The 27,640-nt window shown below is 34.8% G+C and overlaps 1 protein-coding gene and 2 pseudogenes across 2 annotated transcripts; 2 read left to right on the top strand and 1 right to left on the bottom strand.

Annotated features, from left to right (window-relative positions):
• Positions 1-531: 531 nt before the first annotated feature.
• On the top strand, positions 532-11,217 carry LOC143565284 (coatomer subunit beta'-2-like; annotated as a pseudogene). The gene is made up of 24 exons (XR_013141034.1): positions 532-750; positions 927-947; positions 1,548-1,609; positions 1,761-1,815; positions 6,109-6,145; positions 6,225-6,551; positions 6,650-6,781; positions 6,870-7,018; positions 7,149-7,217; positions 7,368-7,518; positions 7,637-7,702; positions 7,826-8,014; positions 8,219-8,359; positions 8,452-8,526; positions 8,617-8,793; positions 8,882-8,973; positions 9,055-9,171; positions 9,313-9,427; positions 9,892-9,963; positions 10,089-10,285; positions 10,355-10,448; positions 10,536-10,642; positions 10,746-10,878; positions 10,953-11,217. The product of XR_013141034.1 is annotated as a coatomer subunit beta'-2-like (transcript).
• Positions 11,218-15,763: 4,546 nt separating this feature from the next.
• Positions 15,764-19,756, top strand: LOC143565282 (uncharacterized). Its single transcript, XM_077052296.1, has 5 exons — positions 15,764-15,953; positions 16,912-18,032; positions 18,138-18,826; positions 19,258-19,314; positions 19,413-19,756. The coding sequence occupies exons 2-5, from the start codon at positions 17,078-17,080 to the stop codon at positions 19,656-19,658; spliced, it is 1,947 nt and encodes a 648-aa protein (XP_076908411.1). The 5' UTR covers positions 15,764-15,953; positions 16,912-17,077; the 3' UTR covers positions 19,659-19,756.
• Positions 19,757-19,777: 21 nt separating this feature from the next.
• On the bottom strand, positions 19,778-20,947 carry LOC143565283 (F-box/kelch-repeat protein At1g80440 pseudogene; annotated as a pseudogene).
• Between the last annotated feature and the right edge of the window lie 6,693 nt (positions 20,948-27,640).

Below are 27,640 nucleotides of genomic sequence, written 5' to 3'. Positions count from 1 at the left end.
CTTTCAACTTATGTAATTGACTCGGTTTGGTTATTAACCGGTTAATGGATAATAACCTATTGTAATTAACCTTGTCACCCTAACCTTAATAACCTATGTTTGGTTAACATGTTCCTATGTGAAAATCTCTAACCGGTCCCTAAGCCATGGTTAATATTGGTTTTCTACTATATTGGCTTACAACTATCAGCTCGGTTAAACGGTTAGGATCACACCTCTATTAGACAACATGACTTACCTCGAGGGCCCAGTCGCTAAAATAAAACTAAAATCACATCAATTGAATGTATTTGCTTATCTCCTAAATCATGTCTCCATAGCGGTGACATGTAGCGCTTTCTTACCCACTTAGTTGATGTTATCAGGATACCAACGTTTAGACGTCTAATATAGAGATAAATTCGGTACGCTACCAGTATCAAATTTATGAAAAACTTGGGACCGAATATCGTACCAAGTCTATCGAGCTTTTATAAAAATTACCCGAAATGTTTAGTCGTTGCAACATGCATACCGTAGTGCAGTAAACAAAACAAAACAAATACACACACACTTGCGTCTGTAATTAATATCTTCTTCTTCTTCTTCTTCTTCATCCAATTCACAGAGGCACCGTTACGCGATTTGATCTCAATTGTTAATCCCTAAAACCTCAACAAATCGCTCGAATCGGATTGTACTTCAGATTCGGATCGTCTAATCGGATCTCCTAGGGTTCCAATCTCGATCAACGCGCGTAATTTAGTCATGGTGAGTGAGCTCACAATTCAATTCTGTTCTACTTGATTCCGATTTGGATCCGGTTTAATTGTTGAATCACATTATTATTATTAATATTATTATTCGATTGGATTGGATCTGGTGTGCTAACTGACTGATACTTTGTTTTATGTTTGTTTTGTATATTGTGATGCGATTTGGTGCAGCCTCTCAGACTCGAGATCAAGGTACTGTTATTGTTGTTGCTCATATTGAATCTACTCAATGCTATTTTTGTTATTAGGATATGGTACAAATGAAATTAACCTACTAAACGTGTACAGATAGCTAGAGTAATTAGTAATTATTAGTAATAATCCACAGTTCTAGAATAGAGTAAGTACACTAGTACACTACACAAAATGAAGTGGAGTAATAATAAGCACGCAAGTGTAGAGTAATAATGATAATTAGTGAAGAGTAATAATAATTATGGTAGTTAGTTAATTGTACACTTCTCTGGAATCTGGATAAGAGCTGTTTGTATTTGATCCTAAAACAATTACTCTAGTTATTTGTTCAATTCTCACGTTAAGAATTGGTTGTATTTGGTCCTAACAGATTAAATAAATATTTATAATTCTCAATTGTTAACTTGTTATGCTAATTATGAGTATATCTGGCTAAGGAAATTGTACTAATAATCAATCTAGTTTAAAACTGTACTAATAATTACTCTAGTTATTTGTACATTTTTCACGTTAAGATTTGTTTGTATTTGATCCTAGCACATTCTGTAAAAGGTTATAATTCTCTGTTGTTAATCTAATTATGAGTGTATTTGGCAGAGGAAACTTGCTCAAAGATCAGAAAGAGTAAAATCTGTGGATCTGCATCCGACGGAGCCATGGTAAATGTTATACTCTTTAGTTCTTACTCGTTGTATCTGAATTCACGTCGTGACTATTGTATTTTTATATTATGAATGGACGTGCATTGTCAGTTAGTGATTGGTAGCTTCTGTGAACTAATAGCTGTAATGGTGCTTTTGTTTTTTACAGGATTCTAGCAAGTTTGTATTCTGGGACGGTCTGCATATGGGATTATCAGACTCAGGTATGACTTTTGAGGCCGGTTTAGCAAGGTTTAGGCAGCTTTAGGGTATGACAGATATTCATTTATGGGACACAGTTGGCACTTCTAAAGTAAACATGCATGCATATTTCTTCTTATGGTGGCTTCAATGGTTTAGTAGAAAAATTTAGGGTATTTTTATAAGTCTAGAATGCTAGTTCTATCTTGTTGTGAAGGGAGTTGGTGCAGTTGTCATGCATAGAAGAGGTCATGGTAGGCATTTTTGTAGTCATGCAGTTAAATTGTTAAGTAACTGCACATATATAAGTTTTGATATGATTTTAGTAGCCTTCTAAATTGTCACACTAATAGTTATTTCTAGATTAATAACCAAGGAATACATGTCATCCAACTTCATGCAACCTAACAATACTTGAGAGGTAGTAGCTATTGCCAAAAGTTATATACCTGGTATAAGATAATATAATTTTTGTCATCGAACTTCATGCAATCTAATAAAACTTGAGAGGTAGTAGCTAATGCCAAACATTATTTACCATGTATAAGATAATATAATTTTTGTCATCCAACTTCATGCAACCTAATAATACTTCATAGGTATTTGATAGTATAATTTTAGATAGTATAAATAGTTATTAAGCAGGAAATAAATACTGCATAAGGGTTAAGATGTTAAGTTTTTTATCTTCTCATTGATTGATTAATTAATTAATTAATTACCATGCTATATGGAATTATGAACAAAGTTTGCATAAGGAAATTAGGTGATGTGGGGAGATCAAAAGTTTACCAATTAATGACGACATGAGTTATGGAATTACAAGAGTTTATAATTAATATTTCATGTCTTTTGGTTTAATTGTTAGAAGCCCAATAGTTTTCTATTTCTTTTAAATAGTTGAGATTTTGTGATGTAAAGAAATAAGTTTTGGAAAATATAAAAAATCATTTCCTCTCTATCACAGTGTGTGTTAGTGTGCGAAGGACCTGATTGTCGGTATTCTTTATGAATCAACGATAGTTGGAAGAATTGATCCTGGTATTCGTGTGAATCAACAGGTTCAATTATTTATCTTATTTACGATCTACGTCTTTTTTTGAGTTTGGGAAGTACTTCACGGGTATTCTTAGAATCAACGTGTTTGACTTCCAAACTTTATCACCACGCTGCATCATTAGGTCATGTCTACAACTTGCAGTGTTCCTTCCATATCATAAAGCACAGAACAACTATAGGTGAAATCACACCAGGAAATTTTTGTAAGAACATGGATGATCATTTCATCATTTGTATGGCACTATTACTCTCATATTCTGTTGCATGAATTAAAAATAAATGTATCGTATGCAGACACTTAATTCCGCCTGTATATTCCTTTTCTCTTTGAACCAATAGGGTTTGTTAAGTTATATCTAAACCGCACACAATGCCATGTGCACTCCTTTGAAGCAAAGTTTAGTTACTATTACTATTCCCTTACTTTATAACACACATCTTAAAGGTTTAAAGTTTTGGATTGATAAAAGATAAATATATTCACGTTTCAGAGTATTGGTTGTTGCTTAAGTTTCCCTTGTGGAGACAAGTATACATCAATTGACCTTCTCTCTTACATCCATAGTGTAACATACGAAAACCGAAAACCAAAAAAATATCAATTGTCGAATTAATAAGTCGGATATTGTAAGGGTTAATAACTGGTAGGATAGATAAAACGTTAACGAAGAAAAATCGAAGATTTTAAATATAAATGTATTTTGCTAGCTAATAAGGAAAAGATTTTAATAACGACAAGATTAGGGTTGTTTAAAATGATTTCTAAACTTAAAGGTTGGAAGTGTAAATGTTTAAATTAATGGAAGGACCATTATTGCCCTTTCATGAAACCTCAATTTGAAGAATACATGAACTATAACACTTGGCAGCCGACTTTCCGGCGAAAGGTGATCAACTAAATATTAGATATTGCTAACTAATAGATATTATCGCAAATTTTGCGGATCAACTCGTATAAGTATACGTGATAACATGAAGATTTCTTATATCAAACCTTAAAGTCTCTACTTTTCCCTACCGTTTCGCCATCACCACTGCCCCTACGAATCGCCAGAAAACCGTCGCCTTCGCTAACGATTGTAGCTTGAGGCAACCATCACCGCCACATACGTTTTAGTGTTGGACATAAATCACCAACATAGTCGTTCCTGTCCATTCGAGTTACGCCACCGACAACGGACGTGAGTGCTGGAATACGCCGCCGCCGCCCTGCAACTAGCCGGAGAAACCGCTGACACCGCAGCCACCTCTACGCGGGTTCTCGCTGACGCTGCTGGTAGCCAGGCAACCACCGCTCGCTTGCACTCCCTGCTCGTACACGTGAGGTCTTCGCCGCTACCGTAACCTGTTGTTGCCGGGAATCACCGACGCTATCACCATCTCGAGTCGACCTTCCAACTGAATCGCCGTAGAAGGTAAACCCATATCGATCTATAATTGTTTCGTTATATCAGTTAACAAAGGGTCGGCTTAACAACTCTTGGCTAACGGGTTTAAAGAACAAAAAACAAAACATATGTTTTAAGATATATATATGTTCGAAACCAAATCTGAAGTCTGAAATAAGAATGCCAACTTTAATATGTTGCTTTTATTTTTTTATTTACTGTTTATGAATCCAAAGCCAATATTAAATTATATTAATAAAAGTGGAATTACCTATTTAAGTTATGTTGAGAAGCTTGTATAATGAGTTTTAGTACTAATATATATAATTGGAATTCAACGTAAACAGTTTTATGAATATGAAATAACTACTAAAGTATGTAGTATATATTAATGAAATTGGGGAAATAGTAATTATAATAAGACAATTATATACGTATACAGAGAACATTACCAAATAAATAAAGTGTACATGGATATCAAAGCATAAACTAAATTACAATAATATTATAGGTCCCCGCGACATATAATTCAAGCTTATGGTTACCGCTATTTCGCTTAAAAGGTACGGATTCCGGTTTCTCTTCTTTTAGCTTTATATTGTTTTCACCGTTCTCGTAGTGTACGGTTTCTGTTTTTGTCCTCTCAGTATTAATTTATAATTCGTAACTTCGTAGTACGGTTTCCGTTTTTGTTACTTTTAGTACTATTTATATTCCGTTACTTTGTAGTACGGATTCTGTTTTTCTTCACTCATAGTATTGGTTCTAGTCCATTTTATATTCGATGTCCGTCACTTCGTAGTGCGGATTTTTGTTATCTAGTTCGGTTTATTCGTATGATATGGTTATATTAATTTTATAGCATGCAATAGGTTATATATATTTTGAATTCATTATTGCATGTTCCTGTTTAAATATCTTTTAGTTATACGACTTTAGTTCAGTACTCTGTTACCCGAGCATTTCTGACTTGTCGTTGGGGCGTCAACGACATGGCACTTATCGTGACAGTTCGTAATCAAAGTTCACGGCGTCTCTAGCTTGTGCTTGTATAGCACTCTGGCCCCTAGAGGCGTATAGATCGATCTTAGCTCCGACTCCTGACTCCTGACTCCTGACTTCTGTTTGAGATGGAACAATGTGTGCACGCCACCCACACCGTCTCCTTGGTGCATGGACTAGCTAGCTGTGTACCCCTCTGTTTAGGCTCTGGGTGCTTCCGTATTACACGACCTATTTATTTTAACATCATCGTCGTGTATTTTAGTAATTATATTTTGTTTCGCTATATTTCTGGTCCGTTTTGATATGTGTATACGCATTTGGTTAAATTTGAGTATATTCAGATTTCGTCCCGATCGTGTATCGGATTATGTTTCGCATCTAATTATAGTTCGGTCTAAAACGTGGTTTTATATCCGCAATAGTTTCAGTTTTATTTCAGTATGTGTTTTGTCTTATGTATGCCTTTACCTGTACTATTGTTCTCTCCGTTACTGGGCAATTTTTGGCTCAGCCGTGTTTTCTTGTTTGTGTCTGTCTTATTTGCTAACAGGTAATTCGGGAAATCGGGGAGATCAGTGATGAGAGTAAAATAAAGCTCAAGAATAAGGAATTGATTTAATTTTCTTTTATTTAAGCATTTAATAAATTTGACTTAGAATTTCTTTCAGTGTTTTTAACTCTTTTGGTTGCCATGGGATTCTTTTCATTTCATTTAAATGGTTTTTGTTTGGTCTATGATATCTGTAATAGTGACACGTCAGCCTGCTCCGGGTTGGGGTGTTACACATAGGCATTACTTAAATACCTCTATATTCTTATATTCAGTCAGTGACTGACACACGCCTTGTAATTTATTAATTGCAGGTTATGGTTAAATCATTTGAGGTTACCGAGCTACCAGGTCTACTATCAGACTTTATTTTTTATTGTGTTATTATGCATGGCTTTAGTCTTATGGGAAACCCAATATTATTTTGCAGTCAGATCAGCAAAGTTCGTAGCACGCAAGCAGTGGGTTGTTGCTGGTGCAGATGATATGTTTATCCGAGTATACAACTACAACACAATGGATAAAGTCAAAGTATATGAAGCACATACTGATTATATCCGGTGTGTGGCGGTTCACCCCTACACTACCATACATATTATCATCATCTGATGACATGCTTATAAAGCTTTGGGATTGGGAGAAAAGTTGGTACTGCACTCAAATCTTCGAGGGTCATTCTCACTATGTTATGCAAGTGACATTTAATCCTAAAGACACCAATACTTTCGCAAGTGCATCACTTGATCGCACTATAAAGGTTATCTTACACATGTCCCCTCGCTAGTAACTGACACCGATCAGTTACATTCTACAATATTAGTTTATTATTTGCTTATTATTATCTTTTATATTTAGATCTGGAATCTTGGTTCACCTGATCCTAACTTCACACTGGATGCCCATTCCAAAGGAGTGAATTGTGTGGATTACTTCACTGGTGGGGATAAACCTTTTCTTATTACTGGATCTGATGATCACACTGCTAAGGTCTGTGGACTTCTACTTTTACACCAGTTATGTTTATAGATTTCAGTAGTATGCTTCTTATCCTTATGTTATAAATAATTTGAAACAGGTATGGGATTATCAAACTAAAGCCTGTGTCATGACTCTAGAAGGTCATACACACAATGTTTCTGCTGTTGCTTTCCATCCAGAGCTCCCAATTATAATTACAGGCTCTGAAGACGGTACTGTACGTATATGGCATTCAACCACTTACAGGTATATCCTGTGTCTGACATTGTATTAGAAATTGTTTTTTATAATGTTTACCTTGATTCTTTGCATTTTGTTTGATGACATTGTTTTTAAATCATTTGCATTATTATGAACACAATCCCCTTTTTTGCAGACTTGAGAACACCTTGAACTATGGACTTGAAAGGGTTTGGGCTATTGGATGCATGAAAGGTTCACGACGGTAAGTTTGTTTTGAGGTTATATAACTCATATATTAGCAGTATGCCAGTGTTATATTAAAAGTTGCTGATAATACCTTACGCATACCTCAATATTCCTGTACTTCATTGTTTATCATCAATGTGTTTGTGATTAAATACTTTCTTTACAGGATTGTGATGGGATATGATGAAGGGACAATAATGGTGAAAATTGGGCGGGAAGAGCCTGTTGCTAGCATGGACAATAGTGGAAAAATTATATGGGCTAAACATAATGAAATCCAGACTGTTAACATTAAGAGTGTTGGAGCTGATTATGAGGTTTGGGCCCACACGCACCTTGCCTTGTTGAAGATAAATAAAATAAAATCGTCGTTTCTTCCTTTCCCCTGTTTCTGCCAGGTGGACATTACATATCTTTTATCCCTTTGTTTTTCAGGTTTCTGATGGAGAGAGGCTGCCTTTAGCAGTTAAAGAGCTGGGAACATGTGATCTCTACCCCCAAGTGAGTAGTGCTAGATTTTGGAAACTTTGAAAGCCCAAACACTTGACACTTAGTTTTGAACATTTTCAGTTGAATTGCACTAGTTTACACAAATTGTTTTCTTGCTTGTGATCTTTTGTGCAGAGCTTAAAGCACAATCCAAATGGGAGGTTTGTGGTTGTATGTGGTGATGGTGAATACATTATATATACTGCTTTAGCATGGAGAAATAGATCATTTGGCTCTGGTTTAGAGATTGTTTGGTCATCTGATGGTGAATATGCTGTTAGGGAAAGTACATCTAAGATTAAAATTTTCAACAAATCTTTTCAGGTACATATAACATCTCATTACTAGACCAACAATTTAATGTTTTTCTTACATTTTTGCATATGTTTTTCAGAATATACCAAATAAATTAGTACAACCTTCACTCCAAAATTATTGCTTACATTTCTGATGCATGATGTGGCTGGACAGTGTAACTGTTAGTTACTAATCTTGATCACAATTTATGTTTTTGATGTATTTAATCAGGAAAAGAAAAGTATCCGGCCAACATTCTCAGCTGAACGAATATTTGGAGGTTCTTTGCTAGCTATGTGCTCAAATGATTTTATATGCTTCTATGACTGGGCTGAGTGTAGATTGATTCAACGGATTGATGTCAATGTTAAAGTAAACAATACTTATCTTCATCTTCGTCAATCATAACATACCATACTAGCTTCAGTTAATAATCCACTTCATGATTTTCATCCCCTTTTCAGAATCTTTACTGGGCTGATAGTGGTGACCTGGTAACAATTGCCAGTGATTCATCATTCTACATACTAAAGTACAATGTAAGATAAAAGCAGCTTATTTTGTGTACTTTTTACTCAGGTATTTTTGAAAAGTTGTGACTAATGTAATATATTAAAATTGTTTTGCAGCGTGATGTAGTGGCTGCTCATCTAGATAGCGGAAAAGGTGTTGATGAGCAAGGTATCGAGGATTCGTTTGAACCTCTCTATGATGTTAGCGAAAGAGTTAGAACTGGATTATGGGTTGGTGACTGTTTTATTTACAATAATTCTTCATGGAGGCTTAATTATTGTGTGGGTGGCGAGGTAATGGTCCATTATTACTTGTCACAGTAATCTTATTTACTCATGTTTGTTTAATTTATTAAATCATCAAATGGATTGATTTTTTCAGGTAACTACAATGTTTCATCTGGATAGACCAATGTATCTTCTAGGATATTTAGCTAATCAGAGCAGAGTTTATCTCATTGACAAAGAGTTTAAGTGAGTGTTATCTTAGCAGATACAATAACTTAAGCACCGTTAGCTCATTATTGACCCTGTTTATCTTTATTCACATTTTAGTGTCATTGGATACACCTTGCTTCTCACCTTGATCGAGTACAAGACACTTGTGATGCGCGGAGAACTTGAACGAGCAAGTGCACTTTTGCCATCAATTCCAAAGGAACATCATAATAGGTAGAGTTCAAATATTTTGTTCTTTTAATATTCTTTTTTTTCGTTTGTACATTTGTCTATTTGCAAACTCTGAACATAGAATCATCAATGTTCTTTTATAGTATAGTTGGAACTTGATAAAATGTATGGCTTCTATTACAGTGTTGCTCGTTTTCTGGAATCACGAGGGATGACTGAAGAGGCATTGGAAGTTTCTACAGATCCTGACTATAGATTTGAGCTGGCCATTCAGCTTGGTAAACTAGAGATCGCAAAGGTGATTTAGCTCACTTTCTGCTAACTAGAAATGCTATATTTAGTAGGGGTGTCAGTTGGGCCGTGGGTTAACACGCTGAAACATTTAAACCGAACATGGTCCTTATATATATTCGTGTAAAAGCATCAACCCTAACCCTACACACTTAAAATCGTGTAACCCGAACACGACCCGTTTAACCCATGGTTAGCATGCCAAATGGGTTGGCGGGTAGTAATCAAGTTGTAAATGGGTTATAAACAGGCTAGTGGGCGGGACCTGCTTAATTTGTTTAGCTATACAGGTTAAACATATCAACCTGAACACGACCAGTTTTTAAACACATTATATACACCAACCCAAACCCGGATTCTTTTCATGTAGTTTTGTGGTTGTGTCTCACACCTAAAATTTAGACTGGTTAGAGAAAAAGAATCTTGGTTAATTTGTGATCTTGAGATGAACTTTTGTTCTATTTTATACAGGATATCGCGCTGGTAGCTCAAAGCGAGTCAAAATGGAAGCAGTTGGGTGAACTGGCTATGTCTAGTGGAATGGTATACTTTTTTTTTTGTTTTAATGGAATATTAATTATTCTCATCATGAAGAGGCCATATAAATTGGTTCACAACTTAATGTTTATCCTATCTGACTATTGATGACAATAACTATCATATTGCAGTTGGACATGGCTGAGGAGTGTTTGAAACACGCAAATGATTTGAGTGGTTTGCTACTCCTTTATTCTTCATTAGGAGACGCTGAAGAACTTTCAAAACTTGCATCTCTTGCAAAAGAGAACGGAAAGAATAATGTTGCATTCGCTTGTTTATTCATGTTGGGTAAATTAGAAGACTGCCTACAGTTATTGGTTGACAGGTTAGTCCGTCCTTATATTTCTTACACATATAATAAAAATACCATCTCTGAAGTTACTCTCGACTACAGCAATAGGATTCCCGAAGCTGCTTTGATGGCTCGTTCTTATCTTCCAAGCAAAGTTTCAGAAATAGTCGCCCTTTGGAGAAAAGACCTTAACAAGGTTAGTTTCAATTTTTAATTTTTCTTTATTATTCCCACTATTTATTTGCCAGTTCTGCATATATAAAGTTACATGATTTAACTACAGGTTAACCAGAAGGCTGCAGAATCTCTAGCAGATCCTGACGAGTACCCGAACATGTTTGAGGATTGGCAACTTGCAGTTGAAGTTGAAGCACATGCTGCAGAAACAAGGTTGCATTTGATTATTGAATATTTCTTTTAGGTTTCTCATGTAATATTTAATTAATAATTAATTAATGAAATGGCTTTTGACATTAATAATTTTTTTGTGTAGGGGCCATTATCCTCCAGCATCAGAATATGTGAACCATGTTAATAGACCACATATCACCTTAGTCGAAACTTTCAAAAACATGCAGCTGGATCTCGAGGAAGAACCACATGAAAACGGAGAATTGGATCACGAGGTGCGGTTTCTCATTTATTGACGACTTCTCACTTTTGTGTTTTCTAACCGCAACAATTTCATCTAATGACACAGGATGTAGAACAGAGTGATAAGGAAGGCGAATTCGTTGACGGTGAAGAAGAGGCGGGTCAAACAGCAGTCAAAGAGGTAGACGATGCTGCTAAAGATAATGATTCTTCAGATGGTGCTGTACTTGTTAATGGTCACGAGGCCGATGAAGAGTGGGCCCCGGATAACACCGAAAAACCTTCCGCCTAAACGCATTTGTTTGGTAAATCATTGAATCTTCTTAATTGGTTTTTTTCATTAATATTGTTTTTTAAAATATCATGAACATACAAAAAATAAAAAAAGTGAACAAATTGGTTTTGGGCCGACCCGAGTCACCCGACTCGAGTTGCGGCTCATTTTTGGGGTAAAAATGTATAAATAAAGAGTTTTTATTTTTTATTTTTTTTAATTGTAGATAGGTGTGGATGGAAAACGTAGAAGGGGGTGAACATCTAATTTGAAGGTGGTGTAATTGAGGGACATAAAAATATAAAGTTGAGCTTGAGTTTATTAGTGTTGAGTTTTTAGTAGTTACCTTGTAGCGATGTTTTTACCGATATTCGTTTTGTTTTCGTCTTTTAAGTTTAATTGTTACTGTGATTGTAGAAATATCTTATATTGGTTATAGGCTCTTGTTTGGCATGTTTTCAAAGTTTCAGTTTTATCATACATGAATCCTAACACTCTGGTACCATGAGGTCCTTTGATTGCAATTGCAAATATTAATCTAATAATAATCTAATGCTATGAATGAGCTGAAATCACAATATTAAGTAAAGCATAGAATCAACATCAAGTGAAATGAATCCACATACATTCGTATTTAGGCGTAACTGAGAGCAGATGCATACCTGCAAGGATTTACTCTCAAACACGAACCCTGGTTTTGACGGTGATTTGGAGCCCAAATTTACCGTATGAGCTTGAAAAACCGATCGATTGATAGAATAGTCATATCTAATCTCTAGATTAATGAATGTTGAAATAGTGATCGATAGGTGGTGTTGGAATCGGAATGGAATAGGCTACTTAAAAAAGGAACTGGGTAGGCAGCTATATTCATTGAATAATAGAAGACATGTGATAAAATACTTGAATAGAATACTTAGTCAAACGGGTTATTCGGGTTTACCCGAAACCTATTAAAAAGTAATCGATACTCGACTTGTATTAGTTGGGGTTGTATTCGGGCTCGGGTTTCATGAGTAGGGGTACTTTCGAGTTCAGGTCAATACTTATTATTCAGGTCGGGTTTCGGATTCGGTTAAAAATGACATACCCCCACCCCCAGGCCCAAGCCCATCCCCACCCCCACCCCCAGGCCCAGCCTGCCCTTTGACCATCCCCATGACCATCATCATGATCATTGCCTATCATCGCCATCATCTTCTTGAAAGTTTTGTGTTTGTTTAAACTCTCTTTCTATGTATTATATAGAGAAGAAGTATAATTTCTTGATAATAAGAATAGTTATGTGGTTTGGGCTGGGTCCCACTTATTAATAAAAGAGTCAAATGTAGCATATTACACATTAAATTGATTGAGTACAAAATATGATGTTATCATGTTATGGATGGTGGATGTACATATACGCAATCAGATGATTTTCATTGACAGCTAGATTTTATTGGAAAACTTGATATGGGTAAAAACTGGCATATTATCGGCATAATCGGCACTTTGTGAACACTAATGGATATTACTAAAGATCAATGGGAGGTATCAACGGAAAAATTCCCACAGACATTAAAAAAAAGTATATAGTAGTTGTTGCAATAAATTTGAAAAAAAAATTCTTAAAAATAAGTTATTGAAAAAGTAGGAGGAAATTTATAAAATACTTATTAATGGTAACTCTTGTATTATTCCTTTTATTAATAAATATTTTGTTGATCTTCAAAGAAAAAAATATGAGAAAAATATTATTATTCTAATTAACTTGGTTTTATTGTTTTTGATACAATTCAATGTATTTAGCACCACATTAAATGTAGGTACAAATATATAAAGAAATTCAATAGAAATTTTTACAATTATAGATATAATTAAACTAATAGGTTGGATTGTTGACTTGTTGGCTAACATCAACCATTAATGTTCTTGATTTTTGTAATAAGAGAAATGTAAAATGGAATTGTTATGAGATCGCATATAGCATTTGGAAGTAGCTCATACCCACAAAACTTGTATTCTTATAATTATATTATGTAATTAATAAATGTTTTTTAACATTGAAAGACTTGTGATGTTAGACAATACATACATGAAAATTACTACTAGATGAGGGACGATGTCTACTAGTTTCGTTTGGGGAACTACGAGTATAAACATTGGGTTTACTCCAACTCCAGTGTATCGAGCCTAAACACCGCTAATTATGGTATCATGTGTGTATTTAAACGAAGAATGGTATGGGGTGACCTTTCCCTACTAAGTGATTATTCCGAAATGGGCTTCACTTGAATTTCCTACTTACATAGTTGGGTTAATATGCACTTAATACATTGTTGTGTCAATTGTTTTACTTTACGGGCTTAACAGCTTATCGCAGATGATTTACTTTACCTTTCAAGATGTTCCATGGAGTGATAAGCCTAGTAAATGATGACTAAATATCCAGTAGCGGAGTTAGGAATGATTGTCACAAGCATAGACACGTGTAACCGTGAAGGAAGATGCCTTGGTGCACTTTTATGAATTGAAAACAATGTTATTTAATTAATAATGGTTTAGACAATATGTATTTTGATTAAATTAGACAAGTAACTCGATCAACACGGTGCCACATTGCCACGCTTCACGCCCCCATGCTCCTTTCGCGTCCTATTTGTCAATGTGTTCCACATAGTGCGTGCCCTTGGATGCGTATGTAGCAGGGTGTCGTGCCTATTTCACACTGACCACAAGGATGACCATATTTTGACGTTCATAGAATTATTATTTTTTGAACAAACTCAGCAACCATAGATTTTTTTGGAACGGCATTAGCATCCATAATATACATTATATTTCGTAATGATAAATACTTATGATAAAATGTTGGGTGGAAGACAGAAATGGGTAAAATTCAAACTTCGGATGCCTTACAAAGACGTGGGGTATTAAAAACAACAAATTTATGCCCGTTATGTGAAGACAGATTAGAGTCGGCGGAACATATTCTAATATCTTGTTACACGGCTTCGGTCGTTTGGCAATTTATTAGTAGTTGGTGTCATATTCCACCGATATATGCTTTCGAGGTACGTGACCTTCTCAAAGAACACGAGAGAGTTGACAAAGGAAAAAAGAAGGTACTACAAACAATAATATTCACAACGTGTTGGTGTTTGTGGAAAGCGAGAAATGAATCATTCTTCAAGAAGACGAGAGTATCGGCAAATAGTATAATAGAAGACATTAAACGTCTCTCTTTCCTGTGGGTCAAGAATAGAGGTAAAATGGATAGTTTGGATTGGAAGACTTGGTATGCATTCTTGTTTTAAGGTTACATAATTATGTGTTTATGTAGTTTGGTGTGCTTTTTTCCTTTCGTTTTGGTGTATGTAATTCGGGGATAGCTACTTGCTACTCTCTTTATGTTAATGAAATTTAGCCGTTAAAAAAAAACTATCAACAAAATATTAATCACAGAAGTAGTGGTAAATAAAATAAACACAGCATTAATAACATATTTGACTTCCTTTACTATATTCACATTATAAATTTACAACACAGAGATACTTAGTTAAAACTAAGGTACCACTTTCGAGATTGTTATGTTGGCATCATACGTGTCTCTCAACTTTCACTTTTGGTCCCTAAATTCTTTATTTTGATTTAAACATCTTTAATATGAAAACAAACTATCAATAGTTTTACATAATAGATTGTTGGGTTGTTAACGGTTAACTTTTCTTAAAATGAAATCTCGACTAGCAAGAAACTAGACAGAAAACTACAAAGGAAATGCATGGCGCCCAAAACAAATGAGATGACCCTGAACCACGAGCCTAAGAAGAGAATTTGACCCCACATAACAACAAATGTAAAACCGACTAACCTCACATAAAGACACTTTTGAAACACACGAAAGAAATACAACATGTAGGGGGTGCAAACGATTCAAGCTGCTCGAGCTTGAATCGATAAAAAGCTCAAAACGAGTCGAGATTTTATCGAGCACGAGCCTCAAATAAAGGTCGTTCAGTTATTGAACTCGAGCCTTAACGAGCCTTGTAGAATTTTTAAGTTTAACCTATATTGGACTTCTATGTATTAATTATTAATTTTTACATTGCATAGCAAGCTCGAGCCAAACGTTGTCTCGCTTAAGGTACACAAGACCGTTTAAAACTTTCTCAGATTATATAAAAAGAGCTCGAAACAAGCCGAGACCACCGACTCTCATATGTCAAAACGAACCATGCTCGAGCCTCTTTGAGCTCAGGCTCTGGTCGTTTACACCTCTAACCACATGAGATAAGTGAGGAAAACTAAGCAACTATTTCCCATAAAACGACGAGAAAACTTAGTACACTATACCGAAAACACAAAATGATCTAATCATCATACAGAACCTAACCATGATTTCCCAAATACCAAATTGTTATACTAGGACGCTCTGTCATGATACTGTTAAACCTATAACCAAACCAAAACTAACCGCATTCACCCTTAACCAAACATACAAGGACTATACATACTAATCTGATAAACTTATGGTATTTGAATGAAAACAAATTATTGCTTCAATTTCTTTCATCATCATCTTCTTCTTCTTCTTTCCGTCAGTCAACACGCGTGCCTGGCACGTGCGAGACTTCTTCTCTGATCTGACTGCTCATTCTCACACGAGTGCCATAACAGACTCACACACACACTTATTATAATAGCTTATAGCTGTTTTCACTTTCTTATACTTCTCAAATTCAGCAGCCAGGCGATTGTATTATTATTCATCGATTGATCCGCTGCAACAGTAAAATAATTCAAATTACACAGAATCATCCGTCGGATCTACTTGCTCAACTTCATTCATCGGTCCATTTAATCTAATTTAACTTTCTCTTTACTCTATTGAAAAATATTATTAAGTTTGTTACAACTTATAACTGAATATGATTTAGTTAGGTATCAGTTAGTTTGAATGTGTTCAATTTGCTTGCTACTTGTTTCACTGTTATTTATTTTCAAACTATTTCAAATTTGAGATGAGATGAGATGAGATGCTGCAGCTATTGATTTATAAGCAGTGTTGTGAAAATCGGATTAGGCAGCCGAGTATTAGTACTCGATAGGGTGCCAGAGGCAATTTTCTTCGACTCGGACAATTCGGTTAAGTTGGATTTTCCTTGTTTTTCACCTTGGAAGACGAGATATGTCTATAATAATTATTAAAGAATGAATATCAATTTTTGAAATACTTTTGTATTTGTAAGTGTTGTAAAAATCGCGATTAGTCACTGATTAATTGTCGATCAAGCGCTAATTGGTGTGCTATCGGTTCGATTGCACCTAATCGGACTAACTAATTGGTAGTCGGTCAAAGACGGTCCAAATTGGCCTAAATCATTCAAAGTCGGTCAAAATTAGTCAAAAACTTTGAAGTATTAGAAATTTTATACTTATTAACTCAATCCGATTAATAAGTTTGACAAGTTATTTTTGAAATTTTGAAAAATTACTTATAAAATTCCAATTTGATTAATATTAATCGCTAGTCGGCACTCCACCGTCTTGCTAGCACCTAGTGAGTTTTACGACACTTGTATTTGAACCTGTATCCTTTTGATTTTTATTGATGTGTTTTGTTATAAATTTTGTAAAGTTGTGATATTTGGCACATGTATATAATTTTCCGAAAATTAATTTCTCTGTAATTTAGTCAGAGTACTCCCCGCCTAGGCTGAGTACTCGCAGCTTCTGCGACATTGTGTATAAGTTGTATTTTCAAAACATCTGAATCTGCAAGCTAATTAATGTGTATTCCACTGTGCAGGATGCAACTTTAGGATCTGTGTAAGAGTGTTTTCTAGAAGCTTTTGAATTATGCTCAATCTCTAATATTAAATTATCATTGGTGTTGGATGTGCATTCTCATAATCTAAGGATTGGTGTGCTATGATCTCTTGTTGCTTGAAATCAATTGAAAGAGAATACCTAATATGGATGAATACAGTAGAAGAAACACAGGGAGACAATCATCGCGTCCGGTTTTGAAATCCATATTATCTGGTAAATCAACAACACCTAGAGGCTCCCCTTCATTTAGAAGATTAAACTCGAGTCGAACCCCTAGAAGAGATGGCAGAATCAATGGATTCAATACTAATTGTTTCAGAAGCAACAGGATAGTACTTTGGTTGCTTTTGATTACTCTTTGGGCGTATGCTGGATTCTATATCCAGTCAAGGTGGGCCCATGGTGATAACAAGGAAGGTATATTTGGAGGAAGTGATGAAATAGAATCAACAGATAATAATAATAATAATGAAAGTGATGAGTTGAGTGTGAGTAATGATGAGTTGGCAGATGAGGTTAAGATCAGTGTCAATCAGTCTGATGTGAAGAAGATGGATATTGTCATGAAAGGTAATGACACTCGTGGCGTGTCACATAGAATATTATCAGTGAAAAAAACGAGCAAAAGCTCAAGACGAAGGTCAAAACGTAAGAAGAAGGTTATGGTAACTGAAAAAAGTAATGAAGTTGAAGTTCAAGAAGAAGAAATCCCGCAAACGAATTCCACTTACGGGATGTTAGTGGGCCCGTTTGGGTCAATTGAAGACCGCGTTTTGGAATGGAGTCCTATGAAGAGATCAGGAACGTGTGATCGGAAAAGTCAATTTGCTCGGCTTGTTTGGTCAAGAAAATTTGTGTTGATATTTCATGAGCTTTCGATGACCGGAGCTCCACTTTCGATGATGGAGTTAGCTTCTGAGCTTTTGAGTTGTGGTGCCACGGTGTCGGTAGTTGCTCTTAGCAGAAGGGGTGGATTGCTTCCCGAACTTTCTAGAAAGAAGATTAAAGTTCTTGAAGATAAAGATAAACTCAGTTTCAAAGCTGCCATGAAAGCTGATGTTGTTATAGCCGGTTCAGCTGTTTGTGCATCATGGATCGGTGATATCTTGTTTTCATGTTGCATTCGTATATTAAGCTTTCAAATTTATTCTAAATGAAAATAAAGTTTGATGATGATTTGTTAAATTGTTAAAATGATTACAGAACAATATCTTGATCATTCAGTGGCGGGAACACGACAACTCGTTTGGTGGATCATGGAAAACAGGCGGGAATATTTTGATCGATCGAAGCTCGTTCTGAATCGTGTAAAAACGTTAGTATTCCTATCCGAATCACAATCTAAACAATGGTTAGATTGGTGTGCAGAGGAAAATATTAAATTTAAATCAGCACCCTCGATAGTACCTCTTTCCGTGAACGATGAACTAGCTTTCGTAGCTGGAATTTCATGTTCCCTAAATACCCCTGCATTCACAACCGAAAAAATGATGGAAAAAAGGCTTTTATTAAGAAAATCAGTCAGAGAAGAAATGGGATTAAAAGATAGTGATATGCTTGTTATATCATTAAGCAGTATAAACCCTGGAAAGGGCCATCTATTGCTTCTTGAATCGGTACATGCGGCGACTAATAAAATGCCAGGTGGCATGGTTGAGGGTCGTAAAAGTTTAAAGAAAATGTTGAGGGGGAGTGCGAAAAAGAAGGTGAAAGATATGAAGCTTATAATCGGGTCAGTTGGGTCCAAGAGTAATAAGGTTATTTATGTCAAATCACTTCTTGGTTTCGTTTCAAATCATTCGGGCTTGAATAATTCAGTGATGTGGACTCCTGCTACAACGCGTGTTGCTTCACTTTATTCTGCAGCAGATGTTTATGTTATAAATTCCCAGGTATTATATATATTTCTTTTAACTCTTCCTTAGTACAACTTATGCTCGCTTAAATATTATTATTTGTGTTTATCGCATCATTAGTTTATTAATGAAATACGATCAAATTTTACAAATCTTAATCAAGAAATATAGCTAAAAAGAGACTGTGCCAAATGTGTTTATAGTTTACATATAATATATTTATTACTAATCATAATAACACATTAATATGTATACAAAAGTTTTAAGAATTGACATAAAAATGTTTCGGGTCAACCAGCCCGCCCTGTTTTGACCAGGTTCTTATGACCAATAATCAGTTTATTATTAACAACTTATTTCACTCCAAGGGTAAACTTGTAATTTTGAATTTAACACACGCATCTGCTTCGCATGAAACGGACACATTGTTTAGAAACAGAAAATTTTGACCGACTAGATATGTACAGGGGATTGGAGAAACATTTGGAAGAGTAACAATTGAAGCAATGGCATTTGGTATCCCGGTACGATAAATTCCTTAACTTTCCAATCAACTATAAAATTAAATCTGATTCGACGTTTTCTAAATTCCCATTATACCCTTCTGTATGTCGTTGGTCAGGTGCTTGGAACAGACGCGGGAGGTACGAAAGAGATCGTTGAACACAATGTGAGTGGTCTTGTGCATCCCGTTGGACACCCCGGAACAACTGTTCTTTCCAAACACCTTCAGTATTTACTTAAATACCCTTCGGAACGACAATGTTTGGGACTCGAAGGCAGAGAAAGAGTTAAGAAAATGTACTTGAAAAAACACATGTACATGATGTTATGGCAGGTTCTTTATAACACCATGAAAGTTGGTTAATTAAATTTGTTACTGTTTTTCATGATTTTTGTAAACTTTTTGTTATATTTGTAATTTATAAACCAATTATAATTCATAAGTCTTTTATTTATATTCTATGTTTAGAACATAATTATTGTAATTAATAATTAAATCAACTAATCATAAGTTATATTGCAACAAAAAACTATTTCATTGTTATATACAAATACATTCATATTCATACTTCTAAACAGCAACCAGACTGAACATGACCCGAATACTCCTCCGGCACGTCCGCCTTAGCCCACGTGGTGCTCTTCACATCTAACACGTACACCCCATGGGTCCCACCAAATCCGACAGATCCCACAGCTAACAATTTTCCTCCCGATTCAATCATACAAGGCACGCTATCAATATCGCTTGGTATCTTCGTTCTAGACGAATGATCAAGTGCGACAACCGCACCATCTTGATACATATACATCACATCGTTACCACCGTCTACACACGTCCGTGGACACATGTCACCTCCTAAGAAGTCATCTTTAGCTGTATCCCACTGCCACGTAGACAGATCAAACGCCTCAGCGCTTTTACCAAACTGCCCTTGCATTAAAGTATTGTACCCACCAATTACATAAAACTTGCCAAGGTGGAACGCGCCTTTATACTCGTCTCTCTCATCCGCCATGTCAGGAAGTATCATCCAGTTATTATCCGTCACGTCATACATCATTACAGAACGAAGCGCATTCTTCTCATTATCATGCCCACCTGCAATAACCACCCACCTATCATTATCTGACGCGCACCCAAAAAAAGATCTTGTACACCCTGGCATATCGGGCCCACGCCGCCACGTGGCGGACACAAAATTATACACAAATACAAAATTAGACGCCTCCCAATTCTCCGGGTTTAACCCGCCCATAACCACGAGGTTAAACCCGATGGGGCTATCTGACAAAAAAACGGCAACCCCCGTCGGGTATCCCGGGTATGGGTGGTAAGCGGCTCCAGTTTCCAGTATCGGGCTCGTAAGCCGTGAGCTGGTAAACTGGAGATGCGGAATATTTCCGCAAGCCGTGCTTGCGGGAATGATCAACTTGGGACTGCACCATTACGATGATGCGTCGGGTGAGTCCCGAGGACTTTCGGTGTTTTCGGAACATCGGGTTTTCGATTTCGGACTTCCAACTCTGGCAAACGGAGGTGGCTGAGGAGAAGTGGTGGTGTGGGACCCGGATTAAACATTCTAGTCCGACATCATGTGGAAGACCAGGTATAAGTTCCATAGACAAAGATTTGTAACAATTTGTAGAAGTGAATATTATTATAAGTTGAGAAATATTGATGAGAGGTGACAATGAGGTATTGAGGTTATATATAGGGAAGCAAAAGATATAAAATTAATGGATAATACAAAATTTTGAAAAGATAATATTTTTTTTATGTTTTGTATTTTTGTGTGAGAAGAATTCTTTTGTTGTTTAGTCCTATACATACATATCCAAACAAATAAATTAATAAACAACTTATATAAATAATTATGTAACATGTATTTATAACTATGTAATGTGTAATTAATTACGTACGTTATAACCACAACACATCTTAATTTTTCAAAAAGATTATTGTTTTAAATATTTGTATATATTTATTTATATAAATTAATTTATACTGAATTTAATGCTCAAACTTATGATTTTGGGCGATATCCAAGAAGACCCCCCCCCCCCCGGTGGGATAAGAGGGGCGACAGGGGGGTTTTGTTTTTGTGGCCAACGATGTTTAGAGATTATTATTATTATATTCTTTTGTGTGTCGCATATATAATTATATATACACCACTACACCATTAAAACAAAAAATTTTATTTGTTGACTGGACGCAATATGTCAAAAAGTCAATAACTGTGGCATTTTCCTTTTACCTGCTCAATTTGTACAAATTATACTAATTAAACGGCTTTAACGGACAAAATGGATAAAATCCATAATGACATTAATATTTTTATTATTTTTTTACAAAATTTATATCACAAAATCGAGAATTTATTTGCTTTTAATTTAAAAAACAGTTTTGGAAAAACATCAATGTACTATACAATAATATGGGTAATTACACTGTGTTTAATTAAATTTATATGTTGTATAATTATTATATACGTTATACGATTCTTTATATACTTGCATAATATAGTGTGTAACCATTTTTATATATGTTTTAACATAACTATGTGCATAATTAGTTGTGTATAAAGTTTAAACGTTAGAATCATATATTTTATAAGCTAAAAAGTAGTACAACAACACATCCATATAAAAGGAGGTTATAAATCCAAAAATTATGTGAAAGAAGTCTATGGCTGGGTGTTGATGGAATCTTTAAACGGTAGACACCATTAGGCTGAGGGGTGTGGGGCTTCAACGGGGGCGCTAGAGCCCCTCCGCTCGCGCCCCAGGCGCTAACACCACACCACCGGGGCGCTAGCGGGGGCGTTAACGGGGCGCTAGCGCGAAAAAACATGCAGGCGTGAGCCTGTTAGCGGGAGAAGAGAGAGTAAAGTGGTCTTGGTTTTATACAAAGAGCCGTTGGGCTCTTATTAAATTAAAAAAAAAATTACCTGCTGGAGCCCCTCCACACCAGGGCCAGGGGCTCCAACGGGGGCTCCAACACCCCCCTTATCCAGTTTCTCTCTCTGCCACACGTCATAATATTATTGGTTGGAGCCCCATTAAAGCCCCCCACACCCCTCAGCCTTAGTGGAATAAAAAATATTAAAGAGCATTAATGTAAATTATTATTATTTTAACATGTGTTTTTAGTACAAACAATTTATATATACACATTAATATAAAAAGTGTTAAATCTAAAAAGCTGCACAAGAATTAAAGAATTGTATTGCAGGATCTTGATGGGATCTTTAACAGGTAGACATCACTAGATCATGTCATGCTAAGTACGGATGGTTAGATTAGTGCTATATCGAAATCGAAACAACACGAGTGAAAATATAAACAGAGTATCGTATCGATTTTGTCAGTTCATTACAAGTCGATACCATATACCCTTGAAAACATCAAATAATATCAAAACTGAAAACATGAAAAACTAACACTGTTGTCTAGTCGGTGTAGTTTGATATATATGATGACAACACCCGGCACAAAATTGTCTCTCTCTAATGTTAAGTGATAGTAAAATTAAAACTTATGTTGCGTAGCGCCACCTAGATGGAGGAGCAGTGACGGATCCAGGAATTTTTTTTAGGTGGTTCCCTCTTAATTTATAAGGTGGTTCCTACGCGTCTTCTATATATCCGTACACTATTATTTCGAAACTCGGGTGGTTCCGGGGAACCACCCGTTTGTATGCTGGATCCGCCAATGTGGAGGAGCTTTCATTATCGCTATCACAAAGATATGTTATGGTTATAGCAATAGTGTGATCATTTAACTAATTTAAATGATATTTATTTATAATGCTTATATATTTAGAAAAAACATGATAAAATATTCATTAAAGATTTGTGTTTTTAAACACTAAATGATTATAAAAATTAATGATAACTTCAAAATGAAAAAAAATATCAGTAAAATTAGTTATCGTATTGTAAATTAATATTTCAAATATGCTATGAACTAATATTATAAAATCACAAAAGCATACATAAAGTTCTAATTTATTTTTTTCTCAAGTCCTGTCGGATAACGTATAATATACCATCGTTGCTCCAAGACACTAAATGATTGTTTGTTAGTCTTTCTCGATAAGTCTTAACATTATCTGATTTATTTTTATCGTTTCTATGCACGAGAATGATTTAACAAATGTGCATATTCAATTATCATCGATAAGATAACGCTCTTGCTTCTACTCGCTCCATTAACGGGAAGCGAAAACAAAATGAACTCCATCTATGACGTCTTCAAAGATCGTGACTAACATGGAACATTTATATCTCATTGTATGAACCAACACTACCAAAGAATGTTTGTCGATCCAAAGATCATATGACATCACGACTTCAATCATCCTGGGCAGTGTGACTGGTTACTTAATTTGTGTTGACTTCTCCATGTAGTAGGACAAATTGCACATTGGGTGACGAAGACAATGACGATGGTGTGATGAACTCATTTAAAAAAAACACGAGAATTTATAAGGTGATCAATATGAGAATAACCTGGAAAGTGAGAGGCGTGTTAAAGAGTAAACGGGTTTATGTATTTATAACATTTTAAATTAATTCCGTTTGTATAAACTAGTTGATGAACGACATTATTTATCAAAACCATGCCAAAAACCTTTTCACACTCTGAGTAAATCCAAATCGGTCCAACCCACAACTATACCACACACCTCCTGCGTGACTATCGTGGTCATGAAGTCTAGCGCTTCTCACGGTCACGGTCGCACACAACATATGGTCTTAATGAAATTAAATATTAAAGATCACTAATGTAAACTAGTTTTTTAACATGTTAGGACAAATCTAAATATATAAAAATGTTATAAAATGTTTCAAATCCAAAAAAGTGTGAAAGAATTATATATTGATGGAATCTTTAAACATGGACACTATTAGTGGAATAAAAATATCAAAGATCACTAATGTAAATTCAAGTTTTTTTTAAGATATGTTGTTAAGAGAAACCTTATATTATATTATACTTTGTTAATATATAAAGTTATAAATCCAAAACAATATTTTTTTATTGAAATAAAAAAATATCAAAGATCACTAATGTTAATTAATGTTTTTTTAACATGTCTTGTTTTGGACAAACCTTTTAATACATTTATTATTAATTTGTTTTGTAACTAATAAAGTTAAATTGTTTCTAGAAGGCTTGAAATGAGTCATGATTCATGAGTGTGAGGGAGAGTAATATTAGGGGGGGGGGGGGGGGGGGGTGATAAGACGAAAAGAACGTTTTAAGAGAAAGTGGTTAGACCGGTGGGGCCCACTGGAATCATGTATTATACATGGGCTGTATTTTGTTTGGTTTCTTCCTGTTAATGGTTTTATATTTTCTATATTATTATTATTATTATTATTATTATTATATGTAACTATCTTGTTGTGAGGATAATCATAAAGTATGGTATAAACTATAAATATAGGGAAAATTCCTATAATAGCCCATTTAAAGAATGTGTTTTCAAGATTATCTCTACTAATTCAAGTTTCCAACTTTATCCATTTGGTATCTCGTCGCCAACGACATGATAGTGAACACCGACGATGCGTTACTAAAACAAATAGGATAACAACACGTGGCCGAAATCTGTGTTGCGATGCGTTATGTTGCTAACGTAGGGTAGCGGCGATGCGTTATGTTGCTAACGTAGGGTAGCGGCGATGCGTTAGTTGATAACGCATCGCTGCTACCCTATGTTAGCAACATAAACACATCGTCAACCCTATGTTATGTTAACACATCGTCGGTGTTCGCTAACATGTCGCCAGCGACGAGATACGTTTATGTTGCTAACATAGGGTAGCAGCGATGCGTTATCAGCTAACGCATCGTGTAACCCTTGCTTTAAACATTAACGCATCGCTGCTACCCTATGTTAGCAACATAACGCATTGTCAACCATATGTTATGTTAACACATCGTCGGTTTTCGCTAACATGTCGCCGGCGACGAGATGCCAAAGGAACAAAGTTGGAAACTTGAATTTAAGGGGACAAACTTAAAACCACATTCTATAAATGAGCTATTTTGAGAATTTTTCTCATAAATATAGCATTTGGTTTAGCTCACCAATGGTTTTAGAATGTGCATATAAAGTTCAACCATTATAGTTTTATTCTTTTAATAATTAATTTATATTATATGTATCAACTATCAAGCATATTATTGGTTTTCTCCTTTTTATATTGTATTCTTATTTTTAATTTTATATATATGTAACTATGTTGTTGTGATAATAACTATTAAAGTATAGATATAACATTTGGTTTCACATACCAATGGTTTTACTGTTTTAGAATGTGTACATACAAAGTTCAACCATTATACTTTAATTCTTGTAATAATTAATTTACATTATATGGTATCAAACATAATCAATTTAAAACAAGTCACTTTAAAACGCATTAGGGAGGAAAAGCGGCTATAACTCGGTCGGTATGTTAAATAACAAACAATATGTGTAACTTATCTAGGTTAACATTTAAATAATACTATAACTAAAACTTCGAATTTTTTAAAATAATATAGTTAATTAATAAAATGTGTCAGAAGAAACAAAAATGCCTTGAATTTAATTTATTACTTAATAAACCGGCATAGCCTAATAGACAATTTAAAAGAAGAGTAAAACAAACTCCAAACATAATCGTCTTCAATCAAGCACGATTTGTTTGTTCGATTACGGTTGCTATTAATCATAAACGGAACATATAAATTAACAATAAACAATCAATCAATCTATAATGGGTGGAATAACAATAGTCGATCAGGGTCAGAATCTAATAACTTTAATGGCTAAAACTTTACCTATTATATCTAGATATATATTTGGTTTTAAAACTAAAAGTTATCAGATTTTTCAGGTTGATCCGAAATTATAAATCAGACCCAAGAACCAACCCGAATAACTTCAGTTTAGGTTCAGGTTTTCGGGTAAAAGTGTATAGCCCTAACAAATATACAATTAGTGGATATATATAGATAACAAACGTCCTAATCATATAATTAAGAAAGGTTGAACAGACCACACTCCAACTGATGTTGTTTTGTCATCTATGTACGTCTTTTTTATATTTTAGGTAACATGTTCTTAACAACTTAAAAATGTCTTTTGACGTGACAAGAAATAAAAATACATTTAAGTTGCACTTGCTCTTGCTTTCTAACGTATAGTGTCATGATTGTGTCGTATTGATATTTACAGCAACAAGTGCCATTTAAATCATATATAGTGGGTTTGCCCACCTTCTAGAACATCTACATAATAATACAACAATATTATTAATTAAAAAAACTATCAAATATAGCTTTTATGTTTAAAAGAAAATCGAATGTAGCTTTTAAGGTTAGCTTTAGCGACTAAAAACTAAATTTTGAATAAAAAACTAATATTTGTCACTCAAGCTATTGTTACCATTCAATTTGCAATTGTCAACTGTATTTTATAAAGTTAAATTCATTGGCTATTAAATATTAGCTATAAGTATAAAATTATAATTTGGTTGTTAATAACAACTCATATTTTGCTTTTAAAAATTACTTTGCAAATTAGTTGGCATACATTTATACATTGTTATACATAGAAAATCATGACACGTAAGCGATAAGATGGTAAAAAGACTTTTCATATTAAAAAAGCGTATGTTATGATAGAATTAAATGTGATTGTTTGTTTAGATGAAATGAAATAATTGATATAATAATTATATGATAATAAAAATGGGCAACGCCCGTGACTAGTTTGGCGGGCACGTGGACAGCGGCCTTTCACGATGGATCGTTTGTAAGTGAGCTAGATTTGTGTGTTTTAAAACATCTACAATTATACTCGAAATAGTTTCACATACGTGACATGTCATTATTATGCATGTGTAAACTCGTTTCATATGTTAACGGATGTAAAAGTTTGCCAAAACCTATGTTCATGATTTTCTTTAAATTAAAATCAATTAGAAAAAAAACAATCATAGCTAGTAAAATCTTATTCATATAAAATATTAACAGGATATAGGAAGAGTCAGCCAATCAGATACGGCTAAATGATACCTTTGATCCATAATATATATAGAAGATGTTAAAAATGATCCAAAATATGTTTTGTTATCCAAGGACTCTTGACGTAGTGATACCAAGATATTGAATAAGGTTTTATGTTTTGTTACCCAAGGACTCTTGAGGTAGTGATACCAAGGTATTGGATAAGGTTTTGGCTTTACAAGAGGTGAAGTTCTGACTTCCGAGTCCCGTACGTGATCAAAAATAGGTGTAACTTTGGAGTAGATTTTTAGAGCGTGTAAGTTACCGTTTAAA

This window comes from Bidens hawaiensis, unplaced genomic scaffold (assembly GCF_021521415.1).
Source record: "Bidens hawaiensis isolate Kalapana, Puna unplaced genomic scaffold, B.hawaiensis_p1.1 tig00022311_1, whole genome shotgun sequence".
In the NCBI taxonomy this organism is placed as follows: Eukaryota; Viridiplantae; Streptophyta; class Magnoliopsida; order Asterales; family Asteraceae; genus Bidens; species Bidens hawaiensis.
Note: the sequence above shows the minus strand (reverse complement) of the source record. Positions and strands in the feature narration are given on the sequence as shown.

Excerpts from the sequence above, each read along its gene's own strand:
- LOC143565282 (XM_077052296.1), top strand. The coding sequence starts at position 17,078 with ATGGATGAATACAGTAGAAGAAACACAGGGAGACAATCATCGCGTCCG. Across the intron at positions 18,033-18,137 it reads TGTTTGTGCATCATGGATCG|AACAATATCTTGATCATTCA; the intron begins GTGATATCTTGT and ends AAATGATTACAG. Across the intron at positions 19,315-19,412 it reads CAATGGCATTTGGTATCCCG|GTGCTTGGAACAGACGCGGG; the intron begins GTACGATAAATT and ends GTCGTTGGTCAG.